Source organism: Aethalodelphis obliquidens, unplaced genomic scaffold (assembly GCF_003676395.1).
Source record: "Aethalodelphis obliquidens isolate GAN/ISIS:26980383/991018 unplaced genomic scaffold, ASM367639v1 scaffold6, whole genome shotgun sequence".
Taxonomy (NCBI): Eukaryota; Metazoa; Chordata; class Mammalia; order Artiodactyla; family Delphinidae; genus Aethalodelphis; species Aethalodelphis obliquidens.
In genome coordinates, this window is record NW_020837950.1 from 44,529,249 (window position 1) to 44,555,069 (window position 25,821).

The 25,821-nt window shown below is 44.3% G+C and overlaps 1 protein-coding gene across 4 annotated transcripts in view; it reads right to left on the bottom strand.

Moving 5' to 3' along the window:
- Nucleotides 1–537: 537 nt before the first annotated feature.
- The window catches only part of LEF1 (lymphoid enhancer binding factor 1), a 118,388-nt gene continuing 93,104 nt past the window's right edge, over nucleotides 538–25,821 (bottom strand). For 3 of the 4 annotated variants that reach the window (XM_027103475.1, XM_027103474.1, XM_027103476.1), the window contains 4 exons: nucleotides 22,539–22,646; nucleotides 16,443–16,491; nucleotides 15,742–15,782; nucleotides 538–1,733 (listed from right to left, as the gene is read on the bottom strand). In XM_027103475.1, the coding sequence (XP_026959276.1) occupies nucleotides 15,748–15,782; nucleotides 16,443–16,491; nucleotides 22,539–22,646 (192 nt within the window). In that variant the 3' untranslated portion in view covers nucleotides 538–1,733; nucleotides 15,742–15,747. The remainder of the gene's footprint in view (nucleotides 1,734–15,741; nucleotides 15,783–16,442; nucleotides 16,492–22,538; nucleotides 22,647–25,821) is intronic. The other variant, XM_027103477.1, reaches the window with a different exon arrangement.

Sequence of the window (25,821 nt, forward strand, 5' to 3'; positions counted from 1 at the left end):
ATATGGAGGTTCTACTAAATCCGATACCAACCTATATATAGTATAACAAACGCTTAAGGGAGAATTATGGAGTTCAAACTCAAAATTGGGAAAATGTCGACTTTGGGAGATGAATGGGAGTTAAAGCACGGGGATACCTTGATTCGGGGAGCCCAGTTTTGAGAACCCATGGGCTCTGACCACGGGCTGCACCAGCACAACCTGCAGTGGTGCCGGCTGGAGCCCGTGAGGATGTCTGGGTTCTCAGGAAGGGAGAGAATCATTCCCATCTGAATCCTGTTGCCCTGATTTCCACCTACCCGTGGGAGAGGAGGAGGTGGGGTTCCAGGCTGTAGGAGGACCCCTACGGACTGCATGGCCTGGAGACGGGGGTGGGGTGGGGGTGGTGGTGGGGGGGTGGGCCTGTCCCCGAGGCAGCCTCACGGGCAGCGCCCCCATCATGCGGACACACCAGCTCTGGCCTGGCCTATGGATTTAGGTCACCATTACACAACTGCAGGTTATCAGGAACTCCACTCTTTAAAAAAAAAAAAAGACTTGTTTTTAAATGTTTTATTACAAAGCTTTTTTAAAAAAATGCTCAGCACGTTAACTCAAACTGGAATGACAAACGTTAGATGACAGTTTGGGGCAAAGGCTGTGCCTTGCTATTTAAAAAAAAAAGGGTACATCAATGCTCATTTTAACAACTGGCTTAAAATTCCACTAATTGGCTAATAAAAACAGATACAAATACAGAACATTTAAAGTAATAACAATTCAAGTGCTGGGCTTTTTACAACAAGGGGGTGAGAAGGAAAGAAATGAAAATTCACTGCAAACTGGTCTGCTGAAAGTATCTGTTAAGGTTTACCATTTAAAAAAAAGAGAAGCGATCATAAGAAAAATAAAATGAAAGAGGACTGCCAACTGCTACCCACAGAGTGGACTGGCTGTTACAGTTTACTTAGCTCTATCGGACACCTTACAAAGACAGGCTACCATTATTACAGGTAATTCACCCAGAAGCCCCTTAGCGGACAAGATATCCCTCAAAAGAAGAGGGCTTCTTTTCATTTCGTTTTTATTTCAAACTCTTCCAGATCTTTCGATTTTACTTAAAAAGCTCATCGCCAGCAAAATATACAAGAAGATTAAAACTAAAAAGTGTGAATTAAAAAAATTCAAGTTTAAAAAAAAAAAAAGAAGCAAACAAGATTGATCCTTTTGCACTGTTAAATAAAAGCTTGAGGAAAAGAGAAACAAACATGAAGCCAGAAACAAAGAGGGAGCTCTTCCACAAGTTCCCTCCGGGATGCTGACGGCTGTGCTGCGGCCGCTCCCAGGGCTCGGGGCAGGCAAAAGCAGCCAAGTTACTGTCCTTGCCAGGAGGTTACAGGTATGGAGGCGGGATGCTCTGGGAAGTGCACGGCGGAGACGGGGGAGGAAAGCTGCTCAGCTGACCCAGGGCCTGCTAGCATGCTCATGTGCTTTTTTTCTCTTGAAAAACCTTGTATGCTTTTTATTGTGGAACATGGCTCTCGCAGTAGATGAAAGGGGGTGTGGCAGTGATTGTCTTTATGGATCAGCGTCTCTAGCAGTGACCTCAGGGTGAAGTTGGTGTCATTTCTCCTTTGGGGTCGACTGGGCAAGCCGTGGAGACAGTCTGGGTGTTCAACAAGCTTCCATCTCCAGGAGAGGTCCCGGGGTCGCTGCCTTGGCTTTGCACGTGGGGAATGAGCTTCGTTTTCCACCTCAAGAAGGAACAAATAAAGTACTGTGAATGTGAATGTGCCACAGACCTTTACAGATTGTAACCTCCGTTTCATACAGCACATGTCTTAAGATCTCTGCATTTAATTAATCCACGTTGTTGATCTGGTGATGGCTAAAAGAGGTTGCCCTATGGTAGCCCTAAATCCTCAGACTATGTTAGAGAATAAGTGTACTTTACTGAAATGTTTACCCTGGTTCCATGTATGTGTACATAAATGCACAGGGTTACGATGTGAAATACACATAATACTTTAGATCATGGTTAAAAAAAAAAAATCTGTTGGAAAAACATCAGGAGGGAATGGCCAAACATGAATCGTAATGGCAGGCAATGGCCAAATCAGGGAAGACTTGTCATTCTAAAGTGTTTGGTCTTTTTAGTCCACTGTGGGGAGCCAGTGTAGGATTTTACATGAGACTAAACCACACGCAAGTTAGTCAGTGCCCCTCACACTCCTACAACAAGCCCCCTTGTGACCGGGATGGTCTATGTCCGCTCATATTCAGTCTTGAGGTGCATACGCTTCTCCAATCTTCGACTTTTCAATTCTCAAGAGTTTTTTCCTTCCTAACAACCAGGATCTCTAACGTTAGCCTTGGAATGTACACTCAACAAGTATTTAAAGACACTGCTGATAAGAGCATTCAGAAAGGAGAATCCCTACATCCCAAAAGCTTTAATAATCTGAGTTTTAAAAAGTGATTAAAAATAAAATATAACATTGCAACAAGATGAGACAAAGACAAAAGGAAAGTGAAAGCATCTCCAAGGTCAACTCCTTTCTGGAGAGCATCCGCCTCCCCTGCTTCACGCCAGCTGCAGGGAAGCACCTACTCTACCTGGGTCTTTGGCACCTCAGACGCATCTCAACTCTTTGTGCTTGCAGTGTCCTTGTTATTAGCAGACATTTCCTTTAAAAAAAAATTAATTCTAAAAAGTGGAGTGCATTCCCTTTATGCTTCTTATTTGAGTGGAAAGACATCTTAGAGGGGAAATAAAAGGAAGCTTTGAGATAGTTTAATAATGAAAACTCAACTCAACTCTGGGTAGCGAGTTACAGTCTACACCGCGCTGTTCAGAGAAGATGGATCTGTAGCCCAGGAGCCGTGAGGACGGGCTCTGCCAATGCCTCTAAGGGGCTCAGAGAGTGCGGGGCGCAGAGTGAGCCCTGCCATTAGGGCTCTTACCAGCCACGTGTTAGCATCGTCAGAATCACGGCAACCACCACCGCTGCTGTCCCTCAAAATGACTTACCAGAGCTGAGAAGAAACTGTTTACCCGGGTGGCTAGTGAACAAACAAAACAAGCAAAAGCAAACTGGGAGGAAATCAGCCACAGAATGTTGCCTTCAACAGAATGAGGTCTTCAATGACAGTTTCAATTCCTATTCTCCTGCTTCCCCCATTTAACAGGAAAACCACACTACAGCTTTGTGGTTTTTAAACTTGACACAGAGTAGAGATGCTTCACACAGGAAGATGGAAGAGCTGCGAAGGGCCCTGGCTTTCCAAGGAGACAGAAGCAGAGCCCGGGCGGGGGTGAAGGCAGCGCCCGCAGACTCCTATCCACACTGTGCTCGGGCTCACCGACTCTCAAAGGCCCGGTCCTGGTTGCTCTTGCTGGTGAGGAATGGCGAGCAGCCCCGGGCTGCTGGAGACCAGTGCTGTGGTTCGGGACAGACTGGAGACCAGTGCTGTGGTTCAGGACAGACTGGCCTCAGCCGCCAGGAGCGCCTGTCTGCTCACGGAGACAAACTGTCCCTTTGCTGGGACCCGTGCCCACCCCAGCCTCAGGCTGACTCCGAAGTCAGACGGTCAGTGGCCTGCGTGGCCCTGCGGCGGCCTCCACTCTCCTGCACTGACCACCCATCGAGTCGCCCTCTCTCCTCACGGCACCCAGAGTGCCTCCTCCTCCCGCTTCTTGAGAGCATAACAACGTAATTACTAACGCGATCCTGGCTGGCCAGAGTGGCCATTTATCCCAAGGATGATACGCGCTTCCCTGGGAAGAATTTCGACATCTCCTAATAAAGCCAGTGCTTTCTACAGTCTCACGTTTCCCCACTGTTGTTTCGTTATCTTAGTATCCTCTTATGAATCCTCCTGAAAAGCTGGTTTCAGAGGTGCTCTGTACAACTGCCAACCAAAAAGCGACTCTTCCCCACCTGGGATGCTCTCCTTATAGTGTAGCTAGTATTCAAATAGGTGCGCAAGGAAACTGCCTATCAAATAAGCCGCCTTATTTGAACCTGGTTGCTCCTTTAGAATATCGGGTCACCAGGGCAGACCAGTCTTACCCCCAGATGGGAGAAATGGGGGTAAAAGGCCTTGCAGTGTTGCTTTACAGACATAAAACAGGTCAAATCAAGATTCTTTTCAAGAAACCACAGGCATGAGGCTCGGGAGACTGGCGACTTCCCACATCTAAGTCTTCACGGGGGGCTGCAGCTGAAGCTGGGCTGGCCAGGCGAGCCCTGTGCAGCCCAGCCCGGCGGTGGAGTCGGTGTAATCAAAGCCGCAATTACCGCGCCCGCTTCAAAGGGAGCTCGGAGCCCTGTCTTACCCGTCAGGCTTGGGCTCCCTCCACCAGCACTCACCACGCATGGGCCATTTGCTGAGTGGGTGTGAAGGAAGCACAGGAAAACACCCTCCCCCCACCGTCCCTCTGAAGCTCCTCTTCTGGACCAGACTCCAATCTGGACAAAACATCCCACTAACCAAATGGAAGCAGGAACCCAAACAGGCGGAGTCGCTTATGAAGAGCCCAAGTGGTAAAGGGACATCCCAAGATTTCAAGAGGGACCTGCGTCTGGGAGACGACCAGCACTGACCGAGGCATTAGGGCCTTCTAGGCCTTGGCTCAAAAGATGTGATGAGAGGGAGAGGGGAAATTCCTTCTTCTTACGTGCAAACGTAAGCCTCCACTGGGAGCCAAGCGTGGGGTCAGCCCATATCCTTGAGGTCCTGCGGCCCAGCCCCCTTCCCAGGCTGTCCCCACAGCAGGAGGGGCTGCGGAATCAAGCCCATTAGAGGCCGAGGTGGGGGCGGGAGGAGGGGCGACGCGTGACCAGGACCCACCGGCTCAGCTGGAGCCGTGCCTGTAAGCTCACTTCCCCGTCCGGAAATGGTGAGTAACCCGAAAGGAAGCTGGTTGGAGTAAGAGCTCCTCCCTCCCCCTCCCACATGTTACTAGCAAGGAGTGGGAAACTTTCAAGTGTTTTTAGTTATGATGTGAAATTTGAGGGGAGAGTATCAGAGATCAGTCTGTGAGAGATGAAGAGAGGCGGGGGCTTTGCAAAGATCGCCCTCCTCACAGCAGCACACTCCGCCTCACGCCTACTGCCTAAGTTCTTCTGCCCCACCTCGGGGCAATCGGAGGCAAGCCTGCCATTTCAGGGCGTGAACTCCCGCGCTGCACAAAGCCGCCTGTGGACGCAGAGAGCAGACCTCCAGAGCAGGAAGCGAGCGCGGCGACAGAGCTGGTCTGGCCCTGCTGTCCTAGAGGGAACTGAGGCATCTGGTTGTCAGCGGCTGGTGTGAGGGGCCCCTAGAGATTCCCCAGGCCTCCTGGTTCCCCATGGGTCACAGGAGCTGGTGAGGAGGAAGGAAGAAGGACAACGTGCGCCGAGCGCTGCTGTGCCAGGCGCTGGGACACGACGTCATGCGATCACGACAGCTCCGCTGACTTCAGCGCGTTTACACACAAGGATCCCGCTGCGGGAGGGGCGAAAGGCCTTGCCTAAGGTCACCCAACCTACAGGTGGCAGGATTAGCTTTTGAGCCCTAAACCTACGTTCTCTCCAGCACACCTCGGGGCTAAATCTTCACTCATTTGCTTCTCCTTGCCTACCTGCCTGCCGTGCCCATCACTAGTCAGCATCACTGCGGAGGTGGAGGTGGTCTCCATCTGGACCACTGCCCACCCCAAGAGGCTATGCTCTGTTTGAAAGCAGGGTGAGAGAACAAAGGGCCTAAGAAAGTAACTTTGAAAATTAAATCTCTAAGATTGAAAGTATAACCTACAAAGGCCACCTTCAGGTCTTTGAAAGTAAGTACTACCCAGTATTTGAGAAAAAGAAGAGATGATAACGCATCGTTAGGAAGGTTAGTGCTGACTCTTTCTGCAGCTGAGCTAGTCCTGAAGTCCCAGCATCAAGCCAGTCAGTCCCCCAGTCGCCAGCCACAGCTCTGACACCAGATGATTCCCAGAACGTGGAGGAGGGAGGGAGGGGTCAGCGAGACAAGGGGTCACTGGCCCTGGGCTTGGATCCAGGTTATACAGACCGAGGCAGGGTCACTGAATCTATGCGGTTCCTTTCTGTGCGGTTATTCAAAGCGTAACTGTGACCAGTGAAAGCAGACTTCTTCGGCAATGCCAAGATGATGCTGAGGCAGGCCTGGAACTATTGATAAATTGCTCGAGGGGGAAATTCTGGTTTCCGTCTGCAGCTGATGGTTTCTCTTCCTGATCAGCCCTTGGTGTCTCCCTGTGAGGATGTACACCACCATCGGTTGGCTGGGCCTCCCAGTGTAGGTCTCACCCACTAGACCTTCACCTCCGCTGGGAATACTACCGAAACATTCTCGAGGAAAGTTTTTAATAAGAGACCCTCAGAACCCATTTTAATTCTGTATATTAAAGTGCTTCAGGAGGACAGTAACTGTGGAGACTCATCTACCCACCTCCAGATTCTTTATCCAGTTCACCTTTCTCTCTACAAGTTCTCCTGCACTAAAAATGCTAACTTCACCTTCTAAAAATGAGGCAACAGAATGAGCACACACTTCTGTGTGTTCTTCCTTTCCGCCGTCATGTAGTAGGAGTCTACGTGTCTAAGTATATGGGGCCTAGGGAGGTGACAATGTGTTGTGGGTTCTGAGCATGAGCTCTGAAGACAGAGCTATCCTGAGCAAGTTACTTGAACATGCCACACCGGTTTCCTCGTCTGTGAAATGGAAATAGTTAAGTCGCTCTACCTCATAACGTGTGTTGAGGGGATGAAAGGAGATAATACACATGACAGGCTTGGTAAGTACCTGGCATCTGAAAGGGCACAATGAATGTTGGTTACTGCAGTGGGTGGAGACTTGAGTTAGACAGAGCCAGGTGTGAACCTGTCCCTGCCGCACACCAGCCACGTACGTGGCCCTGGACAAGTTACTGACGTTTTCTCATCCCTCAAACAGGGCAGAGATCCCTCCCCGTACGGGGCTGCCTCAAGGACGGGAATGGAGAGGCTTCTGTTAGAGCACCCAGGACAGGATACGTGGTCCAGAAATGTTAGTTCCATTTCTGTTGTTCCGATCTCACACAGCATGTTCAGGGGGTAAAAGCAAGATTTATACTACTTACAGAACTTCCGGTGGAAAATTACGACCAATAGAGAATTCTGGAAAATCTCTCATGAAATATTACAAAATATCTTATCAAATAGAATGTCTGCAGAAACACACCGATAGCTGGGAAAAGTAATCCCAAGAGGGCAGCAAAAAATTTGTCATTATATTTACAGAGACTGTATCTAAAAATTTAGAAAACTTCGGGTTAGATTTGACTTAGGACTTAAGCAGAAAAGCGGGCACTACTGGTTTGAGGTGCTTTCATTTTTTTTTCTCCTCGTTCTGTCAAATAGAATAGAGTGACTTTGCTAAGGCTCACAGACAGTTCTAGGCAGGATCACCCCACTCCTCTGGATCTGCTGACTGGCAGCTTCAGACCCAAAGGACACAGCTGAGGAAAAGGAGGTGAAAAGGCCTCAGGGTCTCACTGTAGTTATCAAGAAATTCAAGCAAAAAAAAAAAAAAAAAGCATATTTACCCTTCCTAATAAGAGCACCCTCCATGCGCCAACTCAGGCCCCATTTACTTTTAATGTATATATTATTCAAATAAGCTTTGTTTTCTGGTTCCCAAATCTACAAAATGGATCAGAAGGAAAATTACTTTAGGGGAGGGGTACACAGTCCTAGACAGAACAAGAAGACACAATAAATAGAGAAGAGCAGATATTAAAAAAAAAACAAACCATTATTTGGGGTCATCTAGAAGGGTCAAATGGCATCAATTCCTTGTTACCATTTACCACATGGTACATTACACTGTAGAATAATGGCATGAGGTATTAAGAAATATTTCATTGTCATGTACTCTGGTGAAGACAGAGGTGCACTCACAAAAGTGAAAATTAAAAATTACATGTTTTGATACTTAAAGAGGTAAACCTAGAGTTCTCTGGGAAACTCTGTTATCCAGAAGGATGATTTCCCTCAAGTATCTGGATGGCTCAGTGAGAAAACATTCTATCAAACTCCATTTGTCCAAAATAATTTTTTTATTCTATGAAGTCTTAGAATAATAGCATGGATCTTACTTTCATAGGGCTTTCACGAACAATACTAAATATTACGTTATCTCGAGAGGGTTGGAATAATGAGCTTCATTCTTCTCTCCGTCTACTATTATTTTTTCATGGCACGTGATCACTCTTGCTAGCCCAGGGTCCAGTTTCCTGTTTGTTTCCCAAGGCAACTTAAACACAGTTCTAGCTCTTCTGACCATTAAAGAAAGAGGGGGAAAGACCTGATGGGAAGGGCACTGTAGCACAACAGAGATTTTAAAAGCTTTCACCGTATGTACAATCCTCTACCAGTTCCTTCACGAATGCACAGTTGCCTAGATAAAATCACCCTGTCTGCTGATCTAACAGGCCCAGCCACCAGCTTATTAGTGAGCTGTGGTGGACGTCTGCTGGGTTGCAGCCTGCCTCCCTCTTGATGATCCCAATGCCAACACAGCCCCGGTGGGAGCGGTGAGCCCCCGACAGCTGTCTTGTACTGTGTGGCCATCTGCTGTGGCCACAGTTGACTGCAGATGGGGGTAGAAGTTTGACCCAAGCTGGGCTAGCCAGAGTCCCTTCTCTGGAATTTGACTTTGTATTGGTTTATTTTTTGGCCACGCGGCACGTGGGATCTTAGTTCCCCGACCAGGGAGCAAAAGCCTGTGTCCCCTGCAGTGGAAGTGCAGCGTCCTAACCACGGGACTGCCAGGGAAGTCCCCCTTCTCTGGAATTTGAAAGAGTTTTCTCTTTTGGAGACTGGTACTGTAAGAATATGTGAGCTCGAGGGATTCTGGACACGTGGATCAAAGAACTGAGGAGGCCAATCTGCAGAAGGGGAGGATGTGATTTGGGGGAGGGGCAGATATAAGAGACAGCAGAAGCGTCTGGACAGTTTTCCAAGCCCACCTTCCAGTGCTCTCCTCGGCCTCCGCACGATGCTCCTGCACCCTTAAATAGAGGCGCTCAGCCTCGCGGGGGCTGTTTCTGCTCCTTGTGATGAAAAGGCTCGCGTCACATGAGCGCGCGTAAGGCACTCTGGAGAATGATTAGAACGTGAAAACCTGCGGTCCACGCGCAGCTTGGTCTAGCCACACAGTGCCGTGAGGCAGCCATCTCCGTTTCAGACCGCGTGCCCAAGGCTGCCCTTGCTATCAGTGTCTGCATTTTCCTGCTGAACGGTCTTACTAGGGAGTCCCTAGTAAGAACACTGCAGTCCAGTGTCATTGCTGTGTGAATTCTCTGCAAGTTTTCCGCTAACTCACGACACGTCTCGCAGGGGTTTGCAGCCAGACGTTAGAGGAGGGGAACACGGGTAGGCTACCACCCCAGGCAGGGACAGACCTCCGTGTCCTAGTCACAGCACACCTGCGATCCTGACAAGACAAATGACGCGCCTGCGGTCGTTTCCATCAGGATCCAGACGCTTGGCCAACTGGCGGGCGAGGTCCTGCACTGGCTGGGCCACCACTCAGAGGACGCTCAGGAGGAGCTTGGGGACAGCACTGAGCAGGGTGCAGGCGGCCGTGCTGGTCTCCCACCTCCGGATGTGAGGCTCCCTTCCCAAGAGCTCCTAACTCTGCCGTATCCTGTGTGGTTAGTGGCAATTCTAGGCTAAGTGCCTGACACGCTTAGTGCCTCATCGTGTGACAAAAAGATGAAGGATGGAAAACAGGGCATAGTTTTTTCACTTTCTCATTATCAACGCCTTAATTTTTACTCTGAGACTTTGGACAAGCCTTACCGTTTCTCTAGCTGCTTCCAACTTTACTACTTTGTAAGCACTTGGCTTTGCTTTCTAAGTAGACATGCCAACCTAGGAACAAATACCCAGAGGCTCACTGATACTTACTTAATGGGGGTGACGACATACGTACTTAGGGAACAGAGTTCAGAGCAAAGATTAGGCAAAAGCATCAAGTTCCCCAGGGTGAGCTTCAAAAACTATACGAAATAAATGTTTTTCTCAAGGAGACCGCTGAAAATATTTAGACCTCTCCCCGACTCTTAAGAGGACAGGGCTAAGTCCCGAGCTTCAGACAACGCTCCTAGAAGACCTTCAGGGTCACAGTCCTCTCGCTAGTCCTGCACATGACTCCAGTCTATAATGGAAAGCTAGAGACAATTTTTTTTTTTTTTTTTTTTTTTGTTGCGGTACGGGGGCCTCTCACTGTTGTGGCCTCTCCCGTTGCGGAACACAGGCTCCAGACGCGCAGGCCCAGCGGCCATGGCTCACCGGCCCAGCCGCTCCGCGGCATGTGGGATCTTCCCGGACTGGGGCACGAACCCATGTCCCCTGCATCGGCTGGCGGACTCTCAACCACTGTGCCACCAGGGAAGCCCTAGAGACAATTTTTTTAAAGATGTAAATCCAAGCACTGCACAATTAACTATTGCATTCTATACTGTACTAGAAATTACTTCTCCCACACACCTCTTGGTGCCAGGGAAATAAAGGCGAATGTTTTTATTTAGTAAAAAATATATACTAGTTTCTCAGTTCAGCAAGTATACAAGCTGAAGATTATGCCAAGGCTAAAATCATAGTGTACAGAAGAAGTATGTCTGTATGTGAGTGCCCGTATGTATCTCTGGGTGCGTTTAACCAGAGATTTTTTGCTTTTTAAAAAAAGATAGCTTGTTTCTACTTTTAAACTAGACCTTTGACGTTATATAATCAAATGAAATACACTGAAATATCATAAGAATATCTTTTCCATCTATATAACTTTAAGATAGTGGACTTTTTATGTTTTGCTAAAGTAAATATTAGTAAACCAACCTGTAAAGTTAAGTTTTTAAGTTAGTAAACTCAGAATGATAATTCTCTCCAGCTTTTCAAAAATTCTAATTCTCTGCTTCTTTAATTCTTTATGAATCTTGATTAAGTCAGGAAGAAAGGGAAGTTCAGTATTTGATGATAATCTCTGACTTCTGACAAACTCTTGACGTTACATATTCCAAATGAAACGTGCACCAAAATACCGGAAACTCAAAGAAAGCAACTCGATCATTGTTCTGTCAAACTCAAGAATTCCCCCATGACTGGGCACGCAAGTGTCACCTACTGCAGGAGGCCTTCCTTGAGCGCGCTCTGATTTCCGTCACCTTTGTTTTTACACACTGCACTGTACGCACTTCCTTGGTAGCATAAAACGTATTATTTTATAATTATCCATTTGTACGTCTGCATCCTCTTAAACTGGGAGTGCCTCTGGTAACGGACAGGGTCCGTTTGGCAAGTAACCCCACTGCCTAGAGCAGTTCTTGCTTGCCGGAGCAGGCCTCACTGGATGTTGGCAGAATGAATAAACGAACAATTGGCGTTTTATGATATTGGCCTGCACAGGAGAACGTGTGTAAGTCTCACTGCCTGAGGCCCTGGGCTCCCAGCTCCCACAAGCGGCAAGTTAGTTAAAAAAGCTAAGGATGAATCTGGATTTCCTGAATGATCCCACAGCTTGGGGATCACCTCCAACTTGGAGGAATGTCTTTTAAGGATCCCGTTTCCAATAATCCTAAAGTCTGCTGCAAGGTGTTGAGACTGGGTTAATGCTAATTTTTTTGTTTCAACTTGATTTCACCAGAGTGAATATTCTTATAGAATACACAAAAGTAGAAACTCACAGGGAGATGGGGACACAGCTGGGTGTATGAAGCAACTGCAATGGCATTTCCCACCATTGGGAAATGAGAAAGTATTAAGTGAAACTCATGTCTTTCAAGGAACAGAAACAAGTTTTCAGAGGGCTTTTGTGTTCACAGAGGAGTCTTTTCCTGATGGGTGGGGTCTTTTCCTTATAGTCCGCTGCCCCACTCTAGTTCAGGGTACTGAGAGTTCCCTAGCATTTGAGCTACACCATGGATTGTCTAAGCTCAGTGATCTAATAGGAATTTCCTTAAAGGGCAGCAGGCTAATGTTAAGTTTCGCTGTGCAGAAAGAAACCCTCTCAAAAGTCTCTTCACGTTGGAGTCAACGGCATCCATCCCAGACTCCCAGCGCAGTCTGGGCACTGCGCTCCGTTAGCTTTACCTTCCTGCAGGGAGGGCCGTGACTTTAGAACTTCCCTTCAGAACTGAAAGCAAGTCCTGCGAGCTTTCACAGACACTATGTGCAGGAGCAAGTCTAATCAAACATTTCATCTGTCTTCGGCTTTTTTATAAGGTGGAGCCAGCACTGGCGGGACTGAAGTCTGGCAAACAAGGAGCCACGTGACGGCATCCGTGGAGAAGCAAAGCCCCAGACTAGAGGCAGTGCTTCTGGGCACTCATCCTGTGGAGGGGGAGGGGAGGCAGGAAGTGATCTATACAGGAATTGAAGAGCAAGCACATCGTGGACAAGGCGTTTTCAAGATCATACAGGTGCCTTATAGTTATACAGAGCCACTCAGACCTAGAATGAGGACGACAAATTAGTAAACAAAAAAGAGACCCGAGTCCCTTGACTAACACTGGGAGGCAGTGCAGCCCGCGGAAGCACAAAACAGACCAGGACGTTGGGACCTGATGCGGCCGGGAGCGTAGAGGCCAGCAAAGCACCCCTTTCACTTGTGCGGAGGAACCAGTCTCCAGCTTAAACCTACTGCCCCGGGCCATACAGCACAGGGAGGGCTAATGTGAGAGCCCAGTGTGGCCTCACTCCTAGTCTAGTCTAAGCTCTTTCTACAACAGGGTGCTCTGTTGGCCTGGTCTTTCATTTAGAACAATACACACAATACCCTCCAGGGAAAACAGCTGGTTATTACTGAGTGTCACTTCTCAGAACGGCCTTTCATGATCTTCAAGCCAAAGCCGACCCTCAAGTCACTCCCTGTCTTCTTTTTATTATAGCACTTACACTTTCCTGTTTGCTTTAAATCAGCTGCTCTCCCCGAGATGTAAGCAGTACAGAGCGGGGACCTTCTGAGCCTTGTTCGATACTGTATTTCCGGTATTATGGAGCTAACTGGCATTTATAAAGTGCTCAATAAATGCGGAATAATGACTAAACAAGTCAACGACTACACAGATAGAAGTTTCTGAATTCCTAAAACAAAGAAGGGGATGGGGAAACGGTAGGGATAGTATCATTCCTAATTTGCGGAAATCTTTATGAATGCAAATCTGACCTCCTCTCTGCTTAGTAATTCTTATCAGATGACTGCCAGTGCCGCTCTCTACAACAGGATAGTGGGGAGGACAGAACTTCAAAGGCTGCATGACTGATCCAGCAACGAGAGGGGAGAGGAACACTGGAGACCCTGATTAAGTGCAGCCCAGCCGACGGGAGCCTCACTGGTTGCTGGTGAAAATATTTTTCTTGGGGGGAGGGGGGGAGACTTTGTTGTGTTTTTCTGGGACAGGGCAGAGGGGACACCCCTTGACCTTTAGAAAAACAAGTTAAGTGACAAGAAAACACCATGATCACTGTAACATTATTTTAAAAAGAGATATTTGGGATACATTCTAGGACAAAAATGCATTCAGCCTAATCGTCTAGTTTAAAATACTACATAAGGGTAATCATTAAGGATGCAAAACTAAATATCAAAGTATGAAGCAGAGAAATACATTTTTGCATGATTTTTAACAGAAATAGCATTAAAGATTTTGGTGCAAACAGAGGACACAGTAAAATCAGCGAATGTTGGTCCTTAGCACGGTATGCTTATCAGGGTTTTCTGTTTCGAGGCAGAGCATAAAAAGGGCTGCTGTCCATACCTAAGTGTTTGTTTAGTCATTAAAAGGACAATATTCTTCTAAAAAAATGCAAAGAAGAAGTACAAGAGCCTGTGCTTGCTACTAAAATTACTTCTGAACTATGATGCCATGAGCACCTGGGGGCAGAGCCTGTGCTCCTATAACCAAGCTGGGGGGCCAGCTCAGAAGAGGTCCTCAATTAATAGCCGTTAAGTTGAATTAAATATGAACATCATCTGTGATATTATTTTTCTGATACCTTGTTTGGTCACCTGTATGAAGGGCTGATCTTCTTTTCAGCTGGAGAAAAGCCTACCACTCAGCGCTAGTTTAGAAGACTTTTGATATCATAAAACAATGATGACATTTTGAAGAACCTGGGGAACGTGAATAAACATGAGGAAAGTTTCACAGAGGAGAAGGCAGCTGCATTAGGTCTTTGGGGTGGCGTCTAGGGAGGGAGGGAGGCCACATACGATAAACAAAGAACCCTAGCGGGCGGCGGTTACTGTTCCCATTTTACAGCGGAGGAAAATGAAGATTAAAAAGCTCACGCAGATTGCCGGGGCAAACAGCTGATGTGAAATTCATACCTATTTGGTACCCAAATCTCTGCAGATTCCCCTGGGAAAGTCCGCTGAAATTTGAGCACCAAAATTAAGTTCTGAAAGATTAAGTGGTCATCTGGTTCTAGTCAAGAATGAAGTGACCCGCAGGCTAATGCTCTTCTCCTAAGAAACACCACCCTCAGGCAGAGGAAATGGGCTTTCCAAGCACAGGGACAGCCCGTGCAGCGGCCTCCACCTGTCTCAGGGACGGCAAATAATTTTGTTTGGACTGAGCCCAAGACGCATGGTTGGAGGTGAGGCGGGTCAGAGAGTGGAACCCCCCAGGACAGGGGAGACGCAGATCCACCCTGACGTGGTCTGCACTGCGTCCCTCAGACAGTGGGGAGCACTGAGCGTTTTTAAGTCGGGAAGTGACACAATCCGTTTGTGTTTCAGCAGATCCCTCTGGGAGCAACACAGAGGATGAACTGGCAGAAAGGAAGTCTGGAAGCAGGAAAATTATCCAAAGGCTTATTACAATAATCCAGATGGGAAGTCTGAGCACCTGATCCGGGGCTGTGAAACTGCTGAGTGTGAGAGGAAAGACTCGAGACAGACCCAAACGATAGAGCTGACGGGACTGGGATGTGGGTTCCTAGAGAGAACAGAATCAAAGGGAGCGCCTCTGAGAAGAACTTTCACAGTGTAGACACACCGTGAACTCAAAGCCTAGCAAAGACTGAGGCAATTTACAAAGCCAGGTTCCCGCCAGGGATGGTGGTCAAGTGGTCAAAAGTCAAATAACTGCAATAAAAAGAAATGAGATAAATATCACCTATAAAGATGAGAGTGAGATCTAGCAATGGTTACCAATAAAGAACTTGATAGAATACAGTTAGTAAGTCCCCATGCCACATTTTTAAATAACAGATAAAACGAAGCATCCCTCTCTTTCTCACTGGAAACAAATACATTACTTTTTAAGCCTCTGTATATCATCTCAACTGAGAAAAAGTCTCTATACCACAAAACCTTCCAGGTCCTGGGCCAGCCTGAGCTCCTCCAACGCAGCCCTGGGTTTGCAGAGTAAGATGGCATTTTGCCGGGTTTCGTTACTTGTTTGTTTCTGAAGCAGGCAGATTTGCCACTGGTCAGTAAGGAATGGCTGACAAGAGTTAGGGGAAAGAGAACAGAGAAAGATTAAAGGGGCAAAAAGGGGAAGAAGAGAAGAGAGACACACACTATATTGCAAATCCACAGCCGGTATAAAAACCATCAGATGTTTTAAAGCACTGATTTGATTTTGGTGGCCTTTCCTCTTTAAAGGAGCAATGCTGAATGGCATCAGTACAAGCAAGAAGATTCACAAGCAAGTGCCTCTGTTTATAACTAATGTCAGCAGTAGGACCAGAGAGTCGTTCTTACCATGTTTCAGATGTAGGCAGCTGTCATTCTTGGACCTGTACCTGCAGAAAATTGTGTCTTTAACAAATTTTTATTGAAGAGGTTTTTGTACATTCCAAATACGTAGTAGCTACAATATAATGTGGACCTGTTTGCTTTATTTTTTATGGTTCTTATACCAGCCAGTCTTATTTGTGCCGTACAAGTAGAGGCCTTATCTTTTATGAAAGAAAAGGGGAAATAAACTGGACCTCACTGATGGATGCCTTGAATTAACGTACACGAAAGATAAACCCTATCATCATGTTTTATATTTTTAAATAACCCCAAACCATAGAAAGGATTCTCAAGGGGATATAAGGTAGCATATCAGAGAGTCATCATAAAAAACTGTATTGTAAGGAGTTTTGCAAATAGAAGAACAGAAGTGTTAGAGAACACAGACAACAAAAGCAAAAACAAAACCTTAAAAACAACCACAGTTAGCAACCAGGAATCCAGGTGACAGGGTTTGCAAGAGCTTTTTAGGTGTACCTTCACATAGTCACATTTAAAAGAAAGGTCTTTCAAACATTTTGAAAGAATCTCAGGAAGAAAAGCAGAGTTCAAGAATCATATGTTACAGCTGAAGAAGAAAGCAGCGTGTAGAAAGATGCAGACTACTCTTTAAAAGGTGCTTGTCAGAAGCACGAGAATTGGCTGGAAAGTCACATGGTGCCTACCTGATGTAGATTCCTGTAGTTTCTCTCTCTTCCTCTTCTTTTTCTTACCCTGGAAGAAGACAGGCACATGTTCATGTTATAGACTGTACTGTGAACACACGGATGAACGTGATACAAAAGGACCAGCAGGTGGTCAACCAAGAGATCAAGATGCCTCATTTTCTCTCTCTCTTTACCATCTGTGCCTAGAAACAGGGCAAGAGAAAGAAATTCTTATCTGTGACCTCTGTCTCTATAGCTTCGCATTTAATGTCATCAGTACGGTACTGACGTAAGCAGTGGTCATACACACACACACACAGAGGATGATGATGTCCTAGGGCAGTGGCCACAGACCCCTCCGCCCCCCGCCCACCTTCAAGGAAAGCCCGCTTAATAAGGAGACCCTCCTTTTACTGCAAAGCACCACACTTAGGACCCACTTCTGGTAGTGTCGATGACAAATCTTCCTCACTGTGAATTCCACCATCTAATTAAAAATCCACAGTGTTAACTGAGGCCCCCTCAGCTCCCACGGCACAGACAAGATGTAACTGAAGACAGTAGTAGAAGGGTAAGATAGAACCTGAGAAAACTTAGAAGGTAATTTTAAAGACTGATTTATGGCAGTTAAGGACCCTGCTTCCTAAAACAAACACAGTAACGTGAATATGCTTGCAATTTAAAATACATTTCAAAATCATCTTAATCACAAATTTATAATTTTAGGTCCCTCTGATAGTAGTTTAATTTTCTATTTTTCTTCATAATTACTTTCCCCTCAAAAAATAATTGTAATAGGGCATAGACACAGCATATATTTGATTTCTATGAATAGTAAATGACCAACCTAGATTAGGATGGTCTTTTCAAATAAGTGTCATAGGACACATATCACATCCAGTATCTCTATCTTATGTCTGCTGTAATAATCACATTCACAAAAAATAAAACCATAAGATTATATTTATATTGTGTGAATATATAAAAGTCTCTACTTTTATGCACCTCAAGATAGTTTTTCTTCATGTCACATGACCTGACCACTGAGGCTTTATATCTTTGGAAAGCTGACTGAAACTATCCTCACAAACACTAAGGCAAACAGATATTAGTGACCTGGGGAAATGGTATATCAAAAATAATGGAGTCTTCTTTCAGAAGATTAAGGTGCTCCAGGAGGAGGGGCATCTGCTATCTCCCTTTCAAATGCAACGACTGTGGTTTCCAGAAGGTGCAATAAGGTCGTTTCCTGTGTCTGGAGCCTTCTTCCTCACCGTCTCCTAGCTCCCATTTGCCCTTTAAGACTCACCTCAGGTGTCATCTTGTCCAGGACCCTTCTCTCCCCCCACCGCCCCCCGACGTCAGCCCCAGGCAGAGCTCACCACCATAACGTAACTCCGCACAGGTGTCATAATGGGCTGTGGCCCTGGACCCCTCAGCCACATGGCTATCGGCTCACACGAGCACCGCCTGAGTCTCAGCACATCTCTGCCACCCAGCACATGCCTAGCACGTGCCTAGAACATGCGACCGTGCCCTGACATGTCGGACTGATGTTGCTTTGTGAAATAACCTGTACTATATCCTAGGTATACATCAGTGCTTCAGAGAACTTACATTTATGGTAGACAAAAGGACCTAAGGAGTTTGAATGTATTCATGTCAGCTTAACACAAAAAATTCATGTGTAGTAAACACATATAAAATTTTCATTAAAATCATATATAGTACTTGGGTTTTAAGCACCACATTTAAAAGCTCTAATAATATAAATAATACACCTAAGAAAATATGTGCACTGATTTATGAAAACCAGTTATAAAAAATGAAAGTTATAAAAACAAACTGAAGTTATAAAATCTACAATGCCATAGAATAGGACAACTTGATATTAAATCATTGAGATATATATTTAATATGATTGCAGTGAGCATCAGGATATCATTCTGACAATGAAATGCTAAGATATAGGGCATGCATCTTATTTAGACTGTACTCCTGTACTCTTATTTTAAGAATACTGTAATATCTTTAGCTAAAGTGATACCACGTGACTGACTTCTGTTTGCCTTAGTAATTAATAGGCTTATTTTGACTGTTATAAACATTTTAAGTAACAAAGCTGGGCTTCCCCTTCATTCAAAGAGATCCTAAAATCAAGTTACGCAAACAATTTCCTTTAAAAGTTGCGCAGAGGAAAATCTTTAAAGGTAAATTCACATAACACCGGTTTTCTTTAAAACTACTCTCTTCCCGTCTCTCCACATGGAGAAAAGGGGAGAGAGCAAGAGGGAGAGAACATGTGTTTCTTTTATCTCTTTTTAAAAGTGGAAACTCACTCCTTAAGGATCAGAAACAGAAACTTCACTCAAAGACATGATATCATTCATATATGTGGAATCTAAAATACAACACACATAAATTAGGAGTTTGGGATTAACAATATACACACTACTCATATATAAAATAGATAAGTAACAAGGACCTACTGTATAGCACAAGGAACTCTACTCAGTACTGTGCAATAACCTATATGGGAAAAGAATCTGAAAAAGAATAGATATATGTATATGCATAAGTGAATCACTTTGCTGTACACCTGAAACTAACACAACATTGTAAATCAACTATACTCCAATATAAAACAAAAATGAATAAATAAATAAAAAGAAGGGTGAGTTTGAAAAAATACAACACAAATGAACATATATCTATGAAACGGAAACAGACTCACAGACGTAGACAACAGACTTTTGGTTGCCAAGGGGGAGGGGGCGATGGGGAAGGGATGGACTGGGAGTTTGGGATGAGCAGATACAAACTATTATATATAGGATGGATAGACAACAAGGTCCTACTGTATAGCACAGGGAACCATATTCAGTATCCTGTGATAAACCGTAATGGAAAAGAATATGAAAAATAATATATATATATGTATAACTGAATCACTTTGCTGTACAGCAGAAATTAACACTGTAAGTCAACTATACTTCAAAAAAAAAAAAAAAGAGAGAGACAGTCAACACACAACACTAAATCTATGCAAAGTCACAGCACAGCAAAGCTCTCCCAGAGGTCAATGAAGGAAGGCCACTCTTCCCTATAAGGCCAACCACATCCAAAAGAGATCCAGGACGGGGTTAGAGGAGGACACTTCTGAAACCCTTTAGGTGGGGGACTGATCTTCCCACTTAAAGGGCATCACGAAGGCTCTATCCAGAAAATACTAATTACGGCCCAGAGGATGGAAGCCCAGTTCAGGGAGAAAAGTCTTCAACTAAAGCAGACTTCCTAAAAAGGTCCCGGAAGACTGAGCTGGTCCACCTGGAGGAGGAGAGAAATGGCATAGACTGTGAAGTCTGGGGGACCTGGGTGTCCCCTGTAGCTTAGCCACTACATGGCCCTGGACCAATTGCCTAACCTCCTGACAATTTAACTTCCCTCATCTGTAAAATACAATAATACTGTTGATGCCACAGGATTATTAGAAGGACTAGAAAATAACACAAAAAGCATTTAAGACAGTTCTTGACCATTGGCATATAGTATTGCGCTGGCCAAAAAGTTCATTAGGGTTTTTCCATAGCATCTTACAGTACAACCCAAACGAACTTTTTGGCCAACCCAAGTAGTTATTTAAAACAATCAAGACAACAGTTCAGGAGAGATGATGAAGCTGCTGCTCCCAAGTCACGAAAGGAGGACTCTTACTTCCTGTGTCATAGTTGTATCCAATGTTCAAGCTCCAAACCCTGACCGGTAGTGACTTGGCCACACACTGGCCACACACTGATTTACATATTGATTCATGGCTTCACCCTCGCCCTATTTTTTTTAATTAATTAATTAATTTATTTAACATCTTTATTGGAGCATAATTGCTTTACAATGGTGTGTTTCTGCTGTATAACAAAGTGAATCAGCTATATGCATACATATATCCCCATATCCCCTCCCTCTTGCATCTCCCTCCTGCCCTCCCAATCCCACCCTCTAGGTGGTCACACAGTACCGAGCTGATCTCCCTGTGCTATGCGGCTGCTTCCCACTAGCTATCTATTTTACGTTTGGTAGTGTACATATGTCCCTGCCACTCTCTCACTTCGTCCCAGCTTACCCTTCCCCCTCCCCGTGTCCTCAAGTCCATTCTCTACATTTGTGTCTTTATTCCTGTCCTGCCCCTAGGTTCTTCAGAACCATTTTTTTTTTTAGGTTCCATATATACGTGTTAGCATACGGTATTTGTTTTTCTCTTTCTGACTTACTTCACTCTGTGTGACAGTCTCTAGGTCCATCCACCTCACTACAAATAACTCAATTTCGTTTCTTTTTATGACGAGTAATATTCCATTGTATACATGTACCACATCTTCTTTATCCATTCATCTGTCCATGGACACTTAGGTTGCTTCCATCTCCTGGCTATTGTAAATAGAGCTGTAATGAACATTTTGGTACATGACTCTTTTTGAATGATGGTTTTCTCAGGGTATATGCCCAGTAGTGGGATTGCTGGGTCGTATGGTAGCTCTGTTTCTAGTTTTGTAAGGAACCTCCATACTGTTCTCCATAGTGCCTCGCCCTTTTAAAAAAGGACAATTCCATTTAATGTGAAGTCTGTCCTAGCGGGCACTCTGAATGCTCGTCTCACAAGAAACATGAAAATGATCTTCAAATTTTTAAATTAAGAGCTTAAGTAATCAAAATCATTCCCCTCTATAAAATATGATACAACTAATATCACTTATAACAGTCTTTCTCAGTAGTTTTTGCTGTATCAAGACTACATGAGTAAGGTATTCAAACTCTGAAGTAATAAAATAATTGGCAATATAAATGAGGTATTTATAAATGAGGTATTCCCAATGAAATTAGTACAGCTTAAAAATATAATACCTACTCCATCTGAATAAAATATATAATAGGCATCAGGGTACGTTAATATGAAACGAACAAAAAAATGTTTTTTTTACCCGGTTTTAATTAGTTTGTGCAAAACAGTCACTGGAATATATTGTTTGTAAGAAGGGTAAAATAACACAATCCATTTTGGAAAGAAATCTGACAATATATATCAAGAGGCTTTAAAATATTTATAATCTGTACTCAGCAATTTCACTAGCGTTTCACTACAATTTCACTACTGTGAGTCTATCCTGTAGAAATAAGTCCTAAAAACTGTTATGCACAATCCACTGCAGGATAATTTCCAATTATTAACAAAAAAATAGCCAATGTCTAAAAAGCAGGGAAAAAATGGTTAAGTAAGTTGTGACATTCACTCAGTGAAATACTGTATACCTGTTAAAAGTGATATACAGAAACGCTATGCCGTAACAGAAAAACGCTTATTATAGATAAGAGCAAGCAGCATGATACAAAGGCATATGTAATACACAGCCACCCACCCACACATATCCAAGTAAAAGGTAAAAAGCTACGCACAACACACTGCTGTACAAAGCAATTATACTCCAATAAAGATGTTAAAAAAAAAAAAAAGATATGCACAGAAAAAATACTGGAAGGTAGTGTAACTAGTTATTACTAATGCTGCCTTCACATGATGAGATTATATGCTTTAAAAAAAATCTTTTTCAGGCTTCCCTGGTGGCACAGTGGTTGAGAGTCCGCCTGCCGATGCAAGGGACATGGGTTCGTGCCCTGGTCCGGGAAGATCCCACATGCTGCGGAGCGGCTGGGCCCATGAGCCATGGCCGCTGAGTCTGTGCGTCTGGAACCTGTGCTCCGCAACGGGAGCGGCCACAACAGTAAGAGGCCCGAGTACCACAAAAAAACAAAACAAAACAAAACAAAACAAAAACAAAACAAAAAAAAATCTTTTTCACCAACATTTAAATGATAAGGTTTTCTTCGATTTAAAAAATTTTACTTAAAAATTTCATTAGCATATAGCCAAAAAAAAGTGACAGCACAAAGCTTTCAGACTGGAATATATCCATGAAATCTTTATTATAAAGTTCATTAACTTTCAAAAATAGAGAACGGTGCCAGCATTAGATACACTCTACAACACATTTCCTTCACGAGAGCAACACAGAGGCAGAACGAGTGAGAGGAGAGAGCCGTTGGTGTGCATAAAGTGCTTACATAATTGTCTCTTGCAGACCAGCCTGGATAGAGCTGCATATGTAGCTGTCTTTCCTTCCGCGCTAATTCATAATATTTAGCCTGCTCTTCACGAGAGAGGGCATGCCACTGAAAAAGAAGGGGGAAGGGGGAAAAAATCAGGTGAAAGCAAAACAGCGACAGTATTGTATGTTTCATATTTCAGACACTGAAGAATGAAAACATCAAGCATTTAAACTTCGATTTATTTTTAAATGGCAGAAGACCACGTGTCGCAGAAATCCACCTAGAGTTCGGTGGCTGGAGTGAGACTCAAACTCTGATTTCTCTATTCTGTTCTCACGTTACCTGAAACCTGTCAAAGTATCCAAAGTGAAATGGCCTGTCACCCAGCCTTTCTCTTCTCCAATACAAATTAAAGAGAACATTCACTGGTGAACCTCAACACCCACCTTAGCCCTTTTTCATAGTTTGCAACACATTCTGACATCTGAGCCCAAGCACCATTTATTTATGCAAAATGAAGTAATTTCCACAGATATATCCTCACCTCCCATGCACTCTCCCACTCTGTCATGTGAGGAATCTGAAACCTTCATCATATGATCCTGTCCATAAAGCAAGACATCAAAAGTCAGTCTGTCTCAGTCTCTTCACCCTCCCCTCACACTTATTTAAACACTAATTGTCCATAGGGAGAATACAGATAACGCTGTGTAATCAAACATGCACACTTTATGGCTGTGTTTTTTAGCTTCCTTCAGATGTAAAACAAGGAACCTGACTAAGTTTATTTTGCCATCTAGACTTTGAGACCGTAGGAGCTAATCTGGGGAACGTAGCAGCTGACACCCTGCAAATTTTCCACTTCCCTTTAGGTAACATATATTTATTTATCATACAGAGCAGAAGGGTTTATGCGGGCAAGGTGCTGTTTGGGATTTTTAGCAGCCTGTACCGGCACTTTGTGTGTGTCTGCACACAACTTACCCCAGGCCCCCAGGGAGCAGTTTCCAAGTTGGTCCCCCTACTTCCCAAATGCCAGGATCTGTTGCCAGAACATCCCAGGAGAACTGGCTGCACTTTGGGGAACCCACTGGCTGGAGGTGACGGCACAGAGGCGGTGGACCCGACGCCACACCACTGCGCAGCTACGTACACGTGCACATGCATGCGCACACGCTCTGCGTGAGCCTGGCTCCCAGTCCAGGGCTCCCAGCTCTAGGGTGTGTCGCTTCCCATTTTGCTAACTTCCCCTTAAAGGCTGGGCGATTCTTTTTCATTCACCTCTACCCTGCATATCGATTTTAATTACCCTGTTCTTGTTTTTTTAAATGATAAGACAAAAAGAAAAGAAAGGTGTGACTGGATTGGGGGAAAGGAAGGAGGAGTGAGGGAGAGAGGCTGGTGAGCGAGAAAAGGCAGCCCTCCAGGACAGCGATCCAGTGGTTAGGATGCAGCCCCCAGAGCATGGCAGGGATGCTCTCCTCAAGAAAATGAACACCTGCTGCTCTTGCCTGTTAGAAGAACAAGAACCTGATCTCAAGGAGAGCACTAAAGCACCTTCGGCCTCCTTCCATCCTCCTGTCCAGAGGCTGTGGGGCTTACAGGCAAGGCAACCAATTCCATTTCCTTTGAAAAGCTCCTTGAAGGCCAGGGCCTCTGTGCTGGATAGAGCAGATGATTTCATTTTTAATTGCTTTACACGTGCGGAGTGTAAAGGTAAGATGCATGACCCACAGCGGGACTTGGCCTGAGTCTAAAGGCAAATCAGGTAATATGCGTTTCTTTTTAAAAAAAAAAGGGCGGAGGGGGGAGAGGAGATGGGGAGGTGGCAGGAAACAACAACAACAACAAAAAACCCCAAACACCTGGGGAAAGTTACCTGAGACACAAGTCTTTGTACTAACAGAGTAATCACAATTAGTTAAGCGGAGCCTAAGGAGGCACGTCTGGGGAGCAGTGGAAGTTTAGGCAGGAAAAGTCACACTGCCTCTGTCAACTGACAGCTTTTCTAAACCTGAGGTACTGACCTAGAGACCTTCACAGGGAGCAAAAGCCGAACTGGGCACAGCGGAAAAGATCGGCCTACACTTTTTTTTTAAAAAAGACTGACCATTAGTGTTTAGACAGTTCTGGTGCTAACGTGATCAACAAGAGGCAAAGTGTTATCAAAAAGGAACAACAACAAAAAAAGAGACTAAGAGAAAAAAGGTAAGGATAGAAGTCTTACTTTGTACATCTGTTTATTCATTTGATAAATAATCTCTCTCATCCTACTGCAGTATGTCAGTATAAAGATATCTTTTTTATAAATACAATTATTTGTAAATATATTTTATAGTATAAAAAAGCTTAAATAATTTAAAGTATAATTTTAGGTAATTTATGGCAGCTTTATAACTTGCTGAGAAAATCCAGCATTGGAAATAGAACTTATCTCCCAAATACGTATGGAGGTTGGGTCTTCTACCCAAAACAAGCAGTTAATAAACAAGCATGAATTTTTCAGTTACAGCAGGAAACTTAGGTTGACAAGACCCCAGCGAACAAAACAGCAAAGTTCAAGGAGAAAAAAAAGCAGACCACGAACTAAACTGTTTACTTGCTTACCTCAGATTGCTTTTAGTTCCTTGATATTATTTCGAATTCACAAACGAAACATCATTTACCAGAGTAAAACAGTAGGTGAAACTATGTATTAAAGTTTTGCACTGAAAACAAGAATAAAATCTGATGCAGACTAGAAAGATGATCTTTCTTGACAGGAATTTCTGAAACACAATTGACCAAAAATGCTTTTCCATCTCTTCTGCTTACCGAAAGATTCACCAAGTTTTTGGGAAAATACCCATTTAATTTGAAGAGACATTCTGACAATAAATATGCAATAATTGGACTTCCTTTAGTAGCCTGGAAGGTCTGAAAACGAAAGGCTTATTTTAAAGTAGTATTTGTGTTATTATTATTTAGAATACGAAGTAGAAAACTTTGACGCATTCATATGAACGAACATTTCTATGCTAGAAATACAGTAGAAGTGAATAAAAATCAGAAGATCAAATGTTCTAGGATGAATTTCAGGCCCACTATTAAGAATTCTAATTATCCCAATGTAAAACTTCATGATTTTAAAGCTGGGAACTTTAAAGAACTAGCAAGGACTACCCTGCCAGAGGCGGAGTTATGAAAGGATAGAAAACCTGATCTTAATCAAAGATCTCAGGGACCTATAAATAGAAACAGGTGTCCAAATTAAAAACAGAGAGAGACCTTAAATGAGAGCCATCCTTTAGGACACATG